The sequence below is a fragment of the Martes martes genome (genome assembly GCF_963455335.1).
Source record: "Martes martes genome assembly, chromosome: 14".
Taxonomy (NCBI): Eukaryota; Metazoa; Chordata; class Mammalia; order Carnivora; family Mustelidae; genus Martes; species Martes martes.
The window spans coordinates 30,664,928-30,681,262 of NC_137902.1; the positions used below are offsets into that span (position 1 = coordinate 30,664,928).

Sequence of the window (16,335 nt, forward strand, 5' to 3'; positions counted from 1 at the left end):
TTTTGGGCAGGGTCAGGGTTAGGCTGCTTCACGGGCACTCCCGGGCTGCCTGCTGGTGTCAGGAAGCTCCAGGGCAAGAGAAGGAGACAGTGTGGGGCACGAGGAAGTTGCCTGAGAGGAGAACGGGCAGAGGAGGTACAGCTCAGGTGGAGGCTATTCTGAAGTTCTGGTACGTGCTAAATCTGGGAAACGGCCATGGGAGAGCTATTTTGGCTGTGGTTACGTTAGCCAAAGCCCGGCAGGGCCTTGGAGTGGACACACCGAGTGTCTGCTATTTCAGCGATTTCCAGGTTACACCAACGATCAACAACACGGGATTATTTACACCCTGGCGAGGGTGTAAACCTGAATCACAGCCCTTCTGGCTTGACAAGCAGCCTGCCTGCTGTCCCCACCACTGCGCCTCGGCTGGGCCAGTGACTCTCCACTCTACTCCGAGTTCTCAGTCACTTTGGATGGGAAAAATGGCCCCAGGCAAAAGTGAAGGGGTCTCAAAACCCCAGCCTGTGGGTGGCGGAGAGGGTGAGTGGTTGAAACCAGGTGTGTCTCAGAGCTGGCTCTGTAGATGAACAAAGAAAACGCGTGTGTCAACGCCGACTTAACTTTTGAATAGCAGTATTGACTTGGGGAGTTTTTATTATTCTTTACCGTTATTTTTACGTAAAGAGTCAGAAGGGGACACTTAGACTGGAGGTGCACACGGGGTGCCTGGCTGGCTCGGTGAGTGGAGATCGTGACTCCTGATCTCGGGGCTGAGGGTTGAGCCCCACTTTGGCTGTGGAGATTACTTATAAATAATAAAAAATCTGAAGAAAAGATTTGAGGTGCACTTTTGCTGCCCTTTACGGGGGGCAGGTGGACATAGAGGGAATCGGCATTGTGACAATCCTGACCTGTCAAGGTCTCCACATTCACAGTGGCTTCAGTCTCTGGGGCATTTTCTGTAAATGAGCTAGCTACAGGACTGAAAGAAGAAGTCATTCGTAATAAACTTTCAGCTCATGGCTCATTAGCAGACCACACTCCTGCAAGTGCACTACAAAAAAATTTTTTTAAAGTCTGTATTGACATTTTGAATAACGTAATCATATTACCTTGCACTTTTTATGTTAAAAATATTAACCTGGTTAACATAAACATTTTAAATATAGCACAATTTTTGTATTCCTATTATTCACAAAAACTCTTTTAAATTTTATTTTATTTTTTTTAAAGATTTTATTTATTTATTTGACAGAGATCGCAAGTAGGCAGAGAGGCAGGCAGAGAGAGAGGAAGGGAAGCAGGCTCCCCTCAGAGCAGAGAGCCCAATGTGGGGCTCGATCCCAGGACCCTGGGATCGTGACCTGAGCTGAAGGCAGAGGCTTTAACCCACTGAGCCACCCAGGTGCCCCCCTTTTTAAATTTTAAACACACATAGCTTCAGAAAAATCAGAGCCTCTGAGCTTCCTCGACCTCTGGCAGCCCTGGCCCTGTTCAGTGGAGAAAGGAAGGTGTCACCCCCTGTCCCATTAGCCAGGATGGATGCTGTCAGCAAATCAGGACAGAAAAAATGAAACACACGTCGAGGTGGAACTAGCCTTCTCTTCCACGCTGCGTTATTCCCTTGGTGCCCATCTTAGGTTATTTGTGCTTGTCTTCCTGTCCCCCTCCAGATTGCAGGCTCTTTATCGAGTCGTAAAGTGAGCCCCAGAGAGGGGATGCGGCTTGCTCAAGGTCAGCGCAGGGAGCAGCTGTGCTGGGGCCCGAGGCCAAGTTGCCCAGCCGCCTTGTCAGACTGTGCAGTCATCCACTGGCCTATTTTGGGGAATTCCTGCTCAGAGCTGCTGCTGTTTTCATCAGACCAAACATACCTCAGGGGAGCCGCTTCCTCTCTATCACCCAGAAACCGGTGGAAAAGGGCAGCACAGCCGTTATTTAATAATGTGCCCATTCTCATTATCATCCCACAGCCTTATACTTACAACATAGTGTTGATATCAATGAATGGCAGGCTGGACCCAGGAGCTCTGGCCCCTGCATTCTCCCAAAGCCGGCTCTCGCTCCTCTCTAAATCTCCCACTGTTTGTCAGGGAGGTGTTGAGTGTGGCGGCTGGTTGGTGAACACTGCAGGGCTGGGGGTGTGGTGTTGGGTCGGGGTGAGGGGGCAGGCCTGGCCTGATGCTGCTGCTGGCCAGCACGAGCTGATACTTGTTTGGGAGGGCAGCTCTGAACATCCTGCCTGAGCTTCCTCTGTGACCTGAAGCCCACTTCTAGGCACCTGTTCTAGAGAAATGCTCACACCATTGGAAACCACCAGAATGTCTGGCAGTAGGGAAATTGCTCAGTAAGCTGTGAGCTATCCAAGCCTTTGGGATGCTATGAAGCACATTGATAAAATGAGGGGGGTCCCTTTGTGCCGACCTGGGAAGATGTCCAAGACATGCCACTTAGTGACAAGAAGCTGCCCGGTGATGATCCAGGAGGTGGATATACTTTGAGCCTTAGGTGTTGCGGGATGGGGATTCAGGAGGGCATGTGATGTAATGAGTACTGGCTATTACAGAAGACTGATGAATCCCAGACCCAGACCTCTGAAACCAGTAACACATTATATGTTAATTAATTGAATTAAAATAATTTTTTAAAAAAGAGCCCTAAGTGTAACTCTGGGAGAAGCCGGAAGGCTACAGGCCTGGGCGTGGTGTGACATGGGTCTTTCTGTGCTCGGTAGTGATGGGTTGGGGGTGGTGGGCAGCCTTTCTTTGTATCGTAGATGGATTGTAGTTTCTTTTTTTGCAAACAGTGCCGTGGTTAGTACCGCTGTGCAGATGTCTTTACACACCCAGGCAGGTGTATCTGTGAGAGAAACTCCCAAAAACAGAATCGCTAGGTCAAAAGGCCACTGCGTGGGTGATTCGATAGACATCACAAAACCCCCTCTGCTGCAGTTAACGCCATTTTGCTCTCCCACCAGTCACAGGAATGGGTCTTTTTGAAGAAAATTAAGGGGACGTTCACGTAAGATAAAATAAACCATTTTAATGTGTACAATTCAGTGGCATTTAGTACATTCACCACGAGGTGGGGACTTTGTTTGCAGTACTTGGAAGTGGTTTACAATGCGAATGCATTTGTGACTCCTTGTTTAATTAAAAATGAAAAGAAAAATGAAAGAGTATGGGCTTCAGAGTCAGACGGCCCTGGGTCTGGAACTGGGGGCTGCCCTTCACTATTGTGTGACCCCAGGGAATTTACTCGGTCCACGTGAGGCTCAGTTCCCCCTGTTGGAGACGGAGAAGAAAGCTTACACCGTGGGGCTAATGAGAACATTCGATGTGGGGCCGTGGGAAAGCAGCTGGTTCCTCTCAGCAGTAAATGGTGGCTCCTTCCCCCACTCCCATGCACTCTGGCGGCGGCCCTGTCCTCAACAGCCCCAGTTCAAATCCCACCTCCCCCTTTTCTCTGTGCCATCGTAGGCAAGTGCCCAACCTTTTTGAGCCTGTTTCAACATATGCCATGAGAAGAGCAGGCTGTGGGGAGGACTGAGAAGATAACACATACGGGGGTGCCTGGGTGGCTCTGTCCATTAGGTGCCTGCCTTGGGCTCAGGTCATGATCCCAAGGTCCTGGAATCGAGTCCCGCCTCAGGCTCCCTACTCGGCGGGGAGCCTGCTTCTCCCTCTCCCTCTCCCCCTGCTTGTGCTCTCTGTGTCAAAGAAATAATTGATATCTTAAAGAAAAAAGAAGATAACACACAGGAAGTTTTTAGAGCAGCGCCGGCTGTGCAGTAAAGGCTCACGCCATGGGGACCATTAGGATTTTTGGCAGCCCCTGGCTGAGTGCCTGGCAAGCTCAGTGCCTGCTGGGTGAAGGACCCCATTCGGGATGACTGCTGCCCTCTGCTCTCTGATGCAGGGCCATTGGGGCCAACCCTCTGTACTGCGACTGCCACCTCCGCTGGCTGTCCGGCTGGGTGAAGACAGGCTATAAGGAACCGGGCATTGCCCGCTGTGCGGGGCCCCCAGACATGGAGGGCAAGCTGCTCCTCACCACGCCTGCCAAGAAGTTTGAATGCCAAGGTGAGCCCAGGAGCACGAGAGCAGGGGCTGGGGCGGGGCTGTAGGTACACAGTTGCGTCCCCACCACCTGCTGCTGGGGGCCTACGGGACCTGCCTAATTCTGGCAGGGCCTTCCAGGGTCTCCTGTGTCCCTGTGGTGACCAGCTGAGTCGGGGGTCGGGTGGCAGGAATGATGGGCCTGCTGCTTGTTAGCATGGCTACCTTCTTTCTATTCTTGATGTCCAGCGAACGAGAAAAGCTGGGTAGAACAGCTCAGGCTGTGAGGGCCTTAATCCCTCTCCCTGGGGTTACGTAAGGAAAATAAAAATAGCAGTGTTTCCTGACACTCGCAGCCTCTCAGCAGCAGGAGGGCTCAGGGCTCCCTTTGGTAGAAATTGTGCTTGGCCCTGATCTCCCTCTCCCCGCCCCAAGCCACTGGACCCCGCTGCCACTCTCCTGACATTTGCAGAAACACAGGGCCCGAGTGTGATTGGAGACTCCACACACTTTGCCCTGAAGCTGCCTCACCTGGGGTGTCTGGAAATTCTCCTTCAGAGGTGGATTGGCTGATTGACTGATGGCCCGGGAGCCCAGCTGAGCCGAGGGAGGGGGCTGAGGGCTGCCCCAGGTCCAGCTGTGTGCGTCGGGGGCCAGTGGGGGGCCCAGCCCCTGCGCTCTGCAAGCTCACAGCCCTCCATCGGAAATGAAACTGACAGCCCTGGGTTAATGGTCACCTGGCGTGCAGGCTGCTGTCACGGTGGTAACCTTTCAGAGGGCCCTGATCTGTGGCTTGGCTGTTGGCAGCAAAACACTGGTTCAGTATTTAACTAATGGTTATTAGATGGTATTGGTAAGTTAAGAAAAATTTTTGTTGAAATATAACATGCATAACATCAAGGTACACAGATCATAAGTTTGGGGGGGCGGTTCCCTGGATTTTCTCAGACTGAACACACCAGGGAAATAGCACCCAGAGGAAGGAACAGAATCCCAGTACCTGGGAAATCCACTCATGCTTCCTTCCAGTGAAAAGTGTTTGTCTCTTTTAAGGCTCACGCCTCTTCAGCAGGACCGATATTTCTCCATTTCTAGAAGGAGACCTGAGTGGAAACCTGAGTTTTATTCTTGTGAGGTCCTCATTCCCCTCACAGGTGGTGCCCCAGGCAGCCTGGCTGCTGGCTCTTTGCCCGCTTCCAAGTTCAGGGAAGAGGACACGTGAGTCCTGCAGGGGCTGGAGAAGGTCTTGCCTGTGGTGATGGGACAGAGTCCCCCCCATCCCCCCCTTCAGCCTTGGAGACAAAAAACTTGAAGGCAAATGTACTTTTTCTCCTAAGCATGGCCCCTCGCAGAGCCGTGCCCCTCCCTGCCGAGGTGGCTGCCTGCGGACTCCTCCTTGGGACGGGGCTGGGGTGGGGAGCCAGAGCCCACCTCGGTCATTGTGATTGTGACGCCCTCACACTGATGGCTTTGCCCTGACCGCTGTGTGGGGGCTCCATGGGCATCCAGCGCCCGACCATTGAGTACATTCCAATTAGCATATTTAGTCCTCACGGCCTCCGAGGCAGGTGCTGCGACTAACCTCACTTTATAGAGGCCGAGGGGAGGCGGGCTGAGAAAGGAGGGTGTGAACGTGACCCAGAGGAAATAGAGGGAGGGCCCAAAATTTCCTTGGGGAGAGGACTTCCGCCGCTCTCCCTGAGGGCTGTCCTGCCCTCCTCTCCTTTCTGCCCTAACACCTCCCCCCTGCCTCAGGTCCCCCAACCCTGGCTGTCCAGGCCAAGTGTGATCCCTGCTTGTCCAGCCCGTGCCAGAACGAGGGCACCTGCCATAATGACCCCCTTGAGGGCTACAGGTGCGCCTGCTCCAGTGGCTATAAGGTGAGTGGAGGCTGGGCCCGGGGAGGGGGAGGGCTGCTCTTTCCAGGAAAGACGGGGTTGGGCTGGCTTGTTCACAGCTTTGCCCACTGTGTCCAGGGCAGGCGCGTGAGGGAGAGTTTAATCAATGACCCAGCATGTGAACGAGTGAATGAATGAGTGAATGAAGGAAGGAAGAGGTAACTCCTGGGCCAGGGCGGGTTGCTGCTGGGGGGCTGGCTGTTTCTGTTGTCTCACAGCAATCTCTGGGTCTCTCTGAGGTCCTCATCACTCATTTTGCCCCCCCAGGGCCGAAACTGTGAGGTGTCCCTGGACAGCTGTTCCAGCAGCCCCTGTGGCAACGGAGGGACCTGCCACCCACAGGAGGGCGAGGACGCTGGCTTCATGTGAGTTGCTTGAGGGGGGGCCCGGAACCTGGTGGGAGGGGTGCTGACGGGTCTAGCACCCAAGCCTGGGTGCCTCCCTCCTCCAAATGGGATGGCCCCGCGCTCCCTGTGTTGGAGGAGGAGGTGGGGCTGTGCTGGGGAGGGCAGCTAGAGACCCTTCATGCCAGGCTGGACCCCTGTTGCCCGGAGAGATGGGGGCCTGCTGAGTCTCAGCAGCACAGAGGGCTGGGGCTCAGAGCTGTGCTGCCCATCCCTGCCCCAGGCCTCTCCCTGCCAGGGGCCAGAGGGTCTTCTGATGGTCCTGGCAGTCCGTGGCCACGGGCATATGTCGTGGCAATGCTGAGAGGCAGTGCGGGGGTGTTTTAAACCCCCTTAATCTCCACTAACTCCCAAGGCCTCTGACCTGAAGTCAAACAGCTGCTTGCTGTGCCCATGTTGCCTGAAGGCAGGGCCCCTAGCCCGCTGCTTGGTATCAGGCAGCCCACAAGACAGGTGGGGAGGCCTTCCCAGAGGTGGGAGCAAGTCCCAGGCGTGCCATCCGTGGCCTCTCCCCATGACCTGGGTCCCACTGGTCACACCTGGGTAGCCGATGCCCACCCCGCCTTGGACTTTGTGAAGGGCCAGCCCTCCTGACTCCTGTCTGACCTTCCCACGCAAGCGCCCCCACCACGGATTTCCCCCAGGCCCCTTCAAGGAGCCCCCCACCTCCCCAGAGCTCTCCTGGACCCAGAGTTTTTCCAGAGGAATATATAGTATTTAGTTGCTGAAAATAAACTGCCAAGCGAACAAATCTCTCTGGAAAATGATGTTGAATCTGCTTAGCTGGAATGGCCAAACCTGCCTTTGCAAACCCGAATGGCCAGATGTAAAAAATAAAACACTAAACAGGCTGTCACAGGTCATCACCTTGGAAACAGCGTCCTTACAATCGTCTCCCTCCTCCTCTGGGCTTTGGCAGCCGCTTCATCCAGCGCCCCCCACCCCCACTAGACTCTTGGGGAGGGGTGTTCTATGGAGCTTGGGGGGCTGAGCGGACCCCTCTGCAAAGGGCGGGTGCAGCTGGGGTAGCCCCCTCCCAGCTGGAGGGCGGACCCTGAAACTCTGAGCTTCTTACCTTTGTGCTCACTCACCTGTGCCAAACAGGTGTTTAAACTACATCTCCTCTTGTACGTTCTTAGAGTGACAGCCAGCATTTTTCAGTGTAAGTTGAACTGTTTATTGTTAAGAGTTAATTTCCAGGATACTGTAAATATGAACCTTTAAAAATCTCCCTTTTTAGTTCACTTTTATCATTTTCCAGTGGAATCTGATTAACACAGCAATTTGATCCCATTTTTAAAAATCACCCCCACAAGCTTATTTAACAGCTTAAACCTGTTATCTCCTTCCTTTTCTCCTCCAACTAGTATTTTGATTTTACTCCTCACCCCCACCTCCGTTTCTCTTCCAAAGTCTATGTTCTGATGCTTGAGTCTGTTCTTAAGCCCACTGTCCTACTTCTCTGCCACCCACGTGGGGATGTAAGTTTATAGATTTTTGTTTCTTGTCACCATCAACCTCTGAAAAGTATCCTTTGCAGAGTTGTCCTTACACTTGTCAACAATTGTAATGACATTGTCAACAACAATCGGAACCCAACTCTACAAACTTTGGTAATTGTTACACATGGAAGGAAAATATTACGACTCATAATGAGCTAGGTGGGGCTTTTTGTGTGTGCTTTTCTTCTAACTGGTTCCTGTGTCCCAGGGTGAATGAGACAGAATGAGAGAAGGCTCAGCATCCAACATGTTCCTTTTTTATCTATGTATACAGCTAGAAATGTTGGAAAGTTTGTGCACATAAATCGCTGGGATTAGAAGTTTTATTGTAGCAGGTCACTCAATTATTTGAAACCCTTCCAAGTTTATATGCCCAAACCCCAGACTAATCTGTCATCAAAAGTTATTTTTAATGCTCAATCAGCTGACCATTCAGTGATTTTTTTTTTTTAAATACACAGAACTGGAATGTCTTGCAAAAGTGTTTGTCCAGTCGGGAAATCTCTGCCTTCTCAATTGTCCCTTTATTTGGTGCGCGAGGGTTTCAGGCTCCAGGCAGTCCCAGCTCACACTCAGGCTGGGGAAGTGTATGTGCATTTCTGAAGCTCTAGAGTAGGTCTGTTCAGGCAACAGTTCAAGTTCTGTGCAGAACTTGAAGGATCTGGAAAATTCTCAGACCTCTCTGACCCACCTCTCACTTGGAAGACCGCGGGTACTCCCTGGGGGAACTCTCCACGAGCTGACTCCTGCACCCCCTCCAGCCCTGTTCTCACCTCATCCCTGATGTATGAGCTAAGTGTCCCCGGCCTCTGTCCACCCTTCCCAGCCTCCGTGTGGCACCATCCCAGTACTTCCAACTCTCGTGTGGTTGCCTATCTCCTCGTTGTCTCTTCAACTAGATTGTGAGTGAGCCCCCAGAGTCCAGGGCTGTTTGATTCACTCTAACCCCAGCACCTAGGGAGGGCCTGGCCCGAGGTGGGGACCAGAGCTCTGGGATGAGGATAGTCCCCGGGGCACATGGGCTTCCACCGGTGCCTCAGGAAGGCTGCTGGCCTGGCTCGGGCCCACCTGGCGCGCTCTCCTCACCCGCCGCCCTCAGGTGTTCCTGTCCCACCGGCTTTGAAGGACCAACCTGTGAGGTGAATACGGATGACTGTGGGGAGCACGCCTGTGCCAACGGGGGCGTGTGTGTGGACGGCGTGGGCAACCACAGCTGCAGGTGCCCCCTGCAGTACACCGGTAAGCGCGGAGGGGTTTCATGCCCTGAGCCTGTTCCTGGCTGTGGAAGGGCTGTGGCATGTTTCTGCCGGCCCAGCTGCCTGGCAGAGCATGGTAGCAGCTTCTCTCCTCTTTCATCCTTCTTCCCCAGGAAGGGCCTGTGAGCAGCTGGTGGACTTCTGCTCCCCGGATTTGAACCCGTGTCAGCACGAGGCCCGGTGTGTGGGTACTCCAGATGGGCCCAGGTCAGTGTTGCCTGTTTTCAGGGCCAGACAAGGGCATGGGCCTTGAAGTCCCCTCATCTCTGTTCTCCCCATTTTATTTCCTTACTTGTCAAGTGGGTTTGGTCCTGGCTACACAGGGTCCCTGTGAGTCAGTGTGGGGACAGGGTAGTGGTGGATGCCCTGACCGCTCTGAGCCTGTCTTCCCCTCTGCAAAGTGGGCCCCCCTTGTGGCTTCCTCCTGGGGTGGTTGCGAGGGTCAGATGAGCAAATGCATGGAAAGCGCTTCGCTCCAAGGCTGACATCTGGTAGGTGCTCTGTAAAGGGCTCTTAGCTTTCCAGATCCACCATTTCTCCTCCCCAAATACAAAATGCACAAAACTCTGAAAGCCAAAAGCCCATTTATTGGCAAAATCTGGTCTGACCAGAACATATTTGGTAATAAAACCTGACCTGCACGGTTACAAAGCTACTTAGGGTCACTACTCTTGCCATGTAGTTCGAACGTATGTAGAATTTGCTGCAGAAATGTGAACATGTTTAACTAAAAGGCTGCCCCAGATGCCATTGCTGTGTTACATAATGCTTTAGGCCTTGTATAACTTTCCCCAAATCCCAAAATTTCAGAATTGCAAAACCTGTCTGGCCCCAGGAGGTTTGGATAAGAGGTCTTTGACTGTTGTCGCCTTCTTTGTTACTGGCTTATATGGAAGTGCACGGTCACAAGAAGACTACATGAAGGTCGTGGGCTTTTAAAATGTTTGCAACTGCAGTTTTGTAAACACAGTCCCATTTCTGGGACCCGTTCCACCAGTCAGGACAGCACAGGTGGTCGGGGGTGAGGACCTGCGGCTGAGGGACAAAACCCCAGGCACTCAGGCGAGGGTGGGGAGTGGAGCCTCCCACGGAGCCCACGGTCCAGCAGGGGCCACCCACGGACAGGGGCAGGAAGCACAAGAGCTGGGCTCCTGAGGCCTGGTCTGAGACCGAGGGGGTGCACGGGAGCCGAAGCTGCTGCGCTTGCCGGTGAGCTGCTGGGGTGGAGTTGGCATGGCAGACCGAGCAGCAGTGGCAGACCAAGGGGTACACCGGCTGCTCAGAGGGGCCGGACCTCAGGCAGTGGACTAAAGCAGGACTGACCCCCTCCCTCCCCTCTGGAGGGAGGACGGGACTCACTCTGCTGTGCCTGGGACTCAGCGGGCATTCAGTACATTCACTGAGTGAGTGAGTGAACGAGAGCAGAGGCTTAGCTACCGCAGCATTGTTCAGACTGCAGCACAAGCCCTAGTCGTGGCCTGTGAGCCAAACGGTGGGTCCAGATGAACATTAAAAACTAAAATAGAGGGGGATCTGGTGGCTCGGGTCGTGATCTCGGGCCTAGTGCTCAGGGCGGAGTCTGCTTGTCCCTTTCCCTATGCTCTTCCCCCTGCTTGTGCTCTCTCTCAGGAATAAATAAAATCTTAAAAAAAAAACCAAAAACTAAAATAGAGAAACTATCTGAAAATCATGCCATTTTATGTAGTAAGGAGTAGTATTATGGCGTAAACTGGCTTTAGGGGTGTGTGTATGTGTACATCTATGTACATGTATGTATTATTTGAGTAGAAAAGTATTTAACAGCTTGAAAAACTGGGAATAAAAACATCCAGGCAGGAGCAGAGCATCTGCCTGCCAGGTTGTGTGATTGAGCTGTGGAGTTTGCAGTTTAGTTTGGAGGAGTTTCCCACAGGGATCTCTTGATGGCAGCTGGGAGGGCTTCCTGGAGGAGGTGTGGTGTTGCCCAGGTTGGACTGAGGCAGGGAGAGAGAAGAGGATGTGCGAGAATCAATAGGCATGAAGGCAGGGAAGTGCTGGTGGGGTGGGGGTTGCTGCCAGTGGAGATAGGTCTGACCACAGGGTGGGCCTGATGGGGGGGCAGGACAGGGGGTGTCTTGCAAGGCTGTGACTGAAGTTAGGTGGAGTGTGCTCTGTCTGTGACAGGCAAATGGCTCCTCTCCGGGTGATGGGAGCAGCACAGTAGAGCTAGGGGCTGGGGACTGGCCTGGCGTCCCTGAGCGGGGGTGCTAGGTTTGCTGAGGCAGGGCTAGGAGGCTGGTCCAGTGGATTCGGGGAGGCTGAAGAGAGCTAGTTGAGCCCTACAATGCGGGGTCTTGTTCTGCTGAGCAGGTTGAGAGGGGCTGAAGTTTGGCCTAGGATGTGCTGTCAGTGGTCAGGGTGGGTCCTCCATGAAAAGATCCCCTTCTCCTGCCACTGGATAGCCAACCTCCCAGCCCAGAATCTGCCCCTACACAGAGGCCCACACAAGCTCTCTTCCTGTACCAGAAAAGGGTCCCAGGGTGCGCTGGGGGACATCTCTCTCTCTAGGGCTCTGTTTGACCTCCTGATTGTCCCATAGATGCATGGGCCTTGAGGTTCTCGGTCACACACGTGGCCCCCAGGCCCCACAGGCTTCTGAGAGCCTGACCACCCCCCCCAATCCTCTCCCTCACCCATTTGCCCCCCACTCCTGTTCACCCCTCCACCCATCCCCCCAACCCCGTTCACCTCCCAGGTGTGAGTGTGCACCAGGTTATGTGGGTGACAGCTGCAGTGAGAACAAGGATGACTGCAGGGACCACCGCTGCCAGCACGGGGCCCAGTGTGTGGACGAAGTCAACAGCTACTCCTGCCTCTGTGCTGAGGGCTACAGGTGAGTGGCCCCAGGGAACCGTGAGCGACTGAGGCCTTCTAGCCTCCAGCCCCAGAGCTGGCAGGAGCACCCAAGCACAGCTGGTGGGAGGGAGTAAGGGTCCGAGCCTGGAAGTTGGATCCTGGGTGTCTAACCGTGGCTATGCCCTCCTCAGGTGTGTGACCTTGGGAAAGTTCCCTAGTCACTGAGACCATAAGCACAGGGTCCCTAAACTGTTTGGTGGAGGGACTGGGAAGTGGGTACAGAGTACTGGCCAGTGCCTGCCACATATCTGTCCACTGAGCCAATGAAGACCCGTCCTGGCATAAAGGTGGCTTCTCTGAAAGGTTGGGGTGGGGCATCCCTCCCCTCCTTCTGGCCACCTACCTCCCATGCTCTTCTTGAATCTTTTTTTTTTTTTTTAACGGTTTTATTGAGCTATAATTCACCCAGTTTCTGTATATAACTCAGTGGCTTGTAGTATACTATCAGGATTGAGCATCTATTAACCATAATCAACACCTTCATTACTCCAGGAAGAAATTCTGTTCCTATCTGTCACCCTCCACCCCAGTCTCTGCTCCAGGCAGCCAATAATCTATTACTTGTGTCTATAGAGTTGCTTGTCTGGGGTGTTTCCTATAAGTGGGATCACACCATCTGTGGTCTTCTGTGACTGGCTTCTCTCCCTTGGCATCATGGTTTTGGGCTTCAACTGCGTGGCAGCATGCATTAGAACTGCATTGCTTTTTGTGGCCGACTAGTATTCCATTGTATGGACAGACCACAGTTGTGGATCCGTTCCTCCGCGGAGAGACCGTTGAGTTGTTTTCGCTCTCAGAGGCCGTGAGTCCTGGTGCTGGGGATGTAGTGTGGGTCAGAACTCCCTGCTGGTGGTCCTGTCCCCTTTTATTTCTTTAGTCATTTGAGTCTTCTCTCTTGCTTGTGTCTGTTTTTCCTCCTGTGGCAGTAGTAAATTTGCTGGCAGACTTGACTGCCCTGAGCCGTGAGTCCTTCTCAAACTTCAATGTGCACACAACCTTATTAAGCAGATTCAGGTTTTCTGTTTCTAACAGATGCCCAGGGGAGAGTGATGATGCTGTTCCAGGGACCACACTTGTTTCTCACCTTGTTCTCAGTATCCTTCTGGCTCCTAGTTCTCTCGGGAAGAGTGTTCGTTAGGAGAGTCTTCTGTTTCCCGAGAGAAAGCTGTCCCCTTGCCCCTTTGCTTGGCCTTCTCTGACCTGTATCTTTCCCCTTTCAGTGGGCAGTTCTGTGAGGTACCTTCCCTCGCTCCCGCCCCCAGAAGTCCCTGTGAGGGGACTGAGTGCCAGAATGGAGCCAACTGTGTGGACCAGGGCAGCGGGCCCGTGTGCCAGTGCCTCCCAGGCTTCGGCGGCCCTGAGTGTGAGAAGCTGCTCAGTGTCAACTTTGTGGATCGGGACACCTACCTGCAGTTCACGGACCTGCAGAACTGGCCCCGAGCCAACATCACGCTGCAGGTGCGTCGTGCCCAGGGTGCCCGGTCAGAGAAGGGAGTCGGGCAGGTCAGAGCAGTGAGGGGCATCCCTGCCTGGGAGAACTGGGAGGAGCCTGTATTAATTAAAACCCTTTGGATGTGGGTAAAGCAGATGTGGGAAGGTTACTGGGTCACAAAAGCAATCTCCGATCAGGGAAGGAGGGAACAGGGGAAGTGGTCTTGGGGTCCTCTCCTGCTGCGCTGTCTCGCCTGCTCCTCGGCACCAGTCTCCAGCACTGCACACTCTCCATATGGCTGCAGCACAGCCAGAGTTGGCTCTGGGCTTCAGCTCTGGCCTTGTATTTTTAGCCTCCTGGCCCTGGGGCCCTTACTTTGCCATTCCATGTCTTGAATTTCATCTCCCAAGGTCAGTTTGTGGAGGCCTAAAAGCACATCCCACTTGAACGGCACTGTTTGGCCAACAGTTCTTGGGGACAGAGAAGAGGGAATGGTGCATGATGAAATGATCAAAGTCCACGTGTCCTCCTTGGCCAGCTCTCTTCCTCTAGCTGCACTCCCCACCCCAGCAGCCACATCTTCCTCCTTTGCTCCCAGAGCCCCTAAGCCTCCCAACATGTTCACTGTGCTCCCCCATTTCATCACCTCTCCCACATCCCACCCACGTTCATTGTCTACACTGCAAGAACACAGCTAGCCTAACTGCTCGATAAAATAAATTCCCCCACGTCCTCCGGCACCTCCACAGAGAGGTGGGTCTGCCCTGCTGTCCCGCTGCAGGCTCTGCCCTGCCAGCTGGTTGGACAGTAGTCACCGACCTCAGGGAAGATCTCTGACTGGCCTGCCTTCGGTCACTTGCCTGTCCCTGGCCCAGCCATGAAGTCCAGCCAGGTGGAGTGCTATGTTGGGTCCAGCCTGGGCCCTGTGCCAGCCCTATGCGACCAGGGAGTCAGACTCTTTACCAAGAAGTGGGGAAAGAGGGACAAGGCAGGATCATGGCCCCTACAGCACTGTTGAGCGCTCTCCCGCCCAAGATAGCTCCAGCTTTTGCATGCATGGCTCCGGAGACAGGTACTACCTCCTGAATGGCTCCTTCCAGCTTGGGGTGGTCATGGCTGTTAAGAGCCTTCGTTTACTTGTCCTCTTGGTGGCTCCCAGAGGTCCACAGAACGGGCTACCTCATGTCCATCGGACCTTCCTCTCCGGGCAGGTGCCCTTAGGTCTCTTACCTGCCCCTCCTAGCACACAGTTTCCAGGCCTCAGCTGGTCCATCTGCCTTCTCCTACTGGCAGTGGATGGCATGTGAACCAGGGGCTACTAGCTTCTGTCAGCATCCCTTGGAGGATGTGCCCCCTGTGTAGGCTGGGTAGTCAGGGGCCACCGCTCTGCACATAGCACTTGTCTTCCAAATGTGGATCCCCCATCTGCCCACCTCCCTGGGCCACTGCTATGTGGGAGAGAAAGTGCCCTTGCCCCACAGGTGTCCACGGCAGAGGACAACGGGATCTTGCTGTACAATGGGGACAATGACCACATTGCAGTGGAGCTATACCAGGGTCATGTGCGTGTCAGCTATGACCCAGGCAGCTACCCCAGCTCTGCCATCTACAGGTAAGGCTCCATCATGCCCACTGCCCTCCCTGAGGGTCTCCCCAGTAAGCGCAGGCAGTTATCGGGACCACCAGACCTGGGCTGCTCCAGTGGGAAGGGCCTTTGAACCATCAAGTATGGCCCCAGCTTGGAGCTGAGGCCTGAGCAGTGGGCCCACCCTTCCCTATCCCACCTCCTCCTCACTGGGGTTTCTTTAGGGGAAGGGAGAGATGGTAAGTTGGAAACCCCTGTCCCAAACTGCTCAGCTTTGCCCAGGGAGTCCCAAGGAGGGAAGCAGGAGGGACTAGGCCCTAGGCCACAGTCTACACACCCTCCTCCCTTAGAGATGTTATTCCCTGGGAAGCAGCTACGCACCAGTGGCCTTTCTGGGGAAGGGCCCAGGCAGAGATGGGCCAAACTGAAGCCCATTTCCTGGGGTGGGGGCACCCCATCTTCTTCCAGTGCCGAGACAATCAATGATGGGCAGTTCCATACCGTTGAGCTGGTCACGTTTGACCAGATGGTGAATCTCTCCATCGATGGAGGCAGTCCCATGACCATGGACAATTTTGGCAAACACTACACGCTGAACAGCGAGGCCCCCCTCTATGTGGGAGGTAAGGACCTGGCCCAAGGAGAGGCTGAGGCTCACTTAGGTGATGGCAACAGCCATTCCAGGTGGGGCCTCTGTTGCTCTCTGGCCTAAGGCTTGCCAGGAGGGCTGGTGCCCAGGCCACTGGACTGGGGAGTATTCCAGCCTACTGGTGGATGGCCTTTCCTGTCTGGAGTCCAGGCTGACCAAGGACAGGTACCTTGGGTTTGGTCTGAGGCCTGGCCTTGAGGGGAGCCTGGAGCTTTCCTAGTTGTTTTCCAAAGTGGGCACTTTTCCTCTTGGCTTTGGACCAGCAAGAGCCTGTCAAGTGTTCAGGGTCCTCGGAGCTCTCTGCGGCCCAGAGCTGTTGCATGAGGCTCCAGCACGGAGTCCCCGCATCAGCTGGGATGCCCCAGCTGGCTTTCCATGCTTTGTACCTGCAAACATTTCCAGGTCCAGACAAGTCAGGTTTCTGCAATAGTGGGGTTTTCTCAGTGCTGTGGAGGGCCTTGGTGAGACTCTTGAGCAGGAGGGGAGGAGAGAGCCCTGAGTTCTTATACCAGCCCTGTGGTTTATTAGTTGTACAACTTCGGGCAGGTCACTGAGTACCAGATGGGGTTTAGCCATTCTGACCTCAGAGGGTTGCTGCGACGACCACAAAAGCAGGTGACAAAGCTCTAGGCCCAGGTCCTCTGCTGCTCTTGGAGTAAGGAGGTAAGAGCTGGTGT

The 16,335-nt window shown here is 54.1% G+C and overlaps 1 protein-coding gene across 1 annotated transcript in view; it reads left to right on the plus strand.

Annotated features, from left to right (window-relative positions):
* SLIT1 (slit guidance ligand 1) overlaps nt 1–16,335 on the plus strand; it is a 163,302-nt gene that overhangs the window by 144,567 nt on the left and 2,400 nt on the right. Inside the window, exons 26-34 of the mRNA XM_080822669.1 lie at nt 3,898–4,061; nt 5,793–5,917; nt 6,203–6,300; nt 8,941–9,080; nt 9,211–9,304; nt 11,832–11,969; nt 13,213–13,450; nt 14,906–15,036; nt 15,478–15,632. Coding sequence (XP_080678795.1) covers nt 3,898–4,061; nt 5,793–5,917; nt 6,203–6,300; nt 8,941–9,080; nt 9,211–9,304; nt 11,832–11,969; nt 13,213–13,450; nt 14,906–15,036; nt 15,478–15,632 — 1,283 coding nt within the window. The remainder of the gene's footprint in view (nt 1–3,897; nt 4,062–5,792; nt 5,918–6,202; nt 6,301–8,940; nt 9,081–9,210; nt 9,305–11,831; nt 11,970–13,212; nt 13,451–14,905; nt 15,037–15,477; nt 15,633–16,335) is intronic.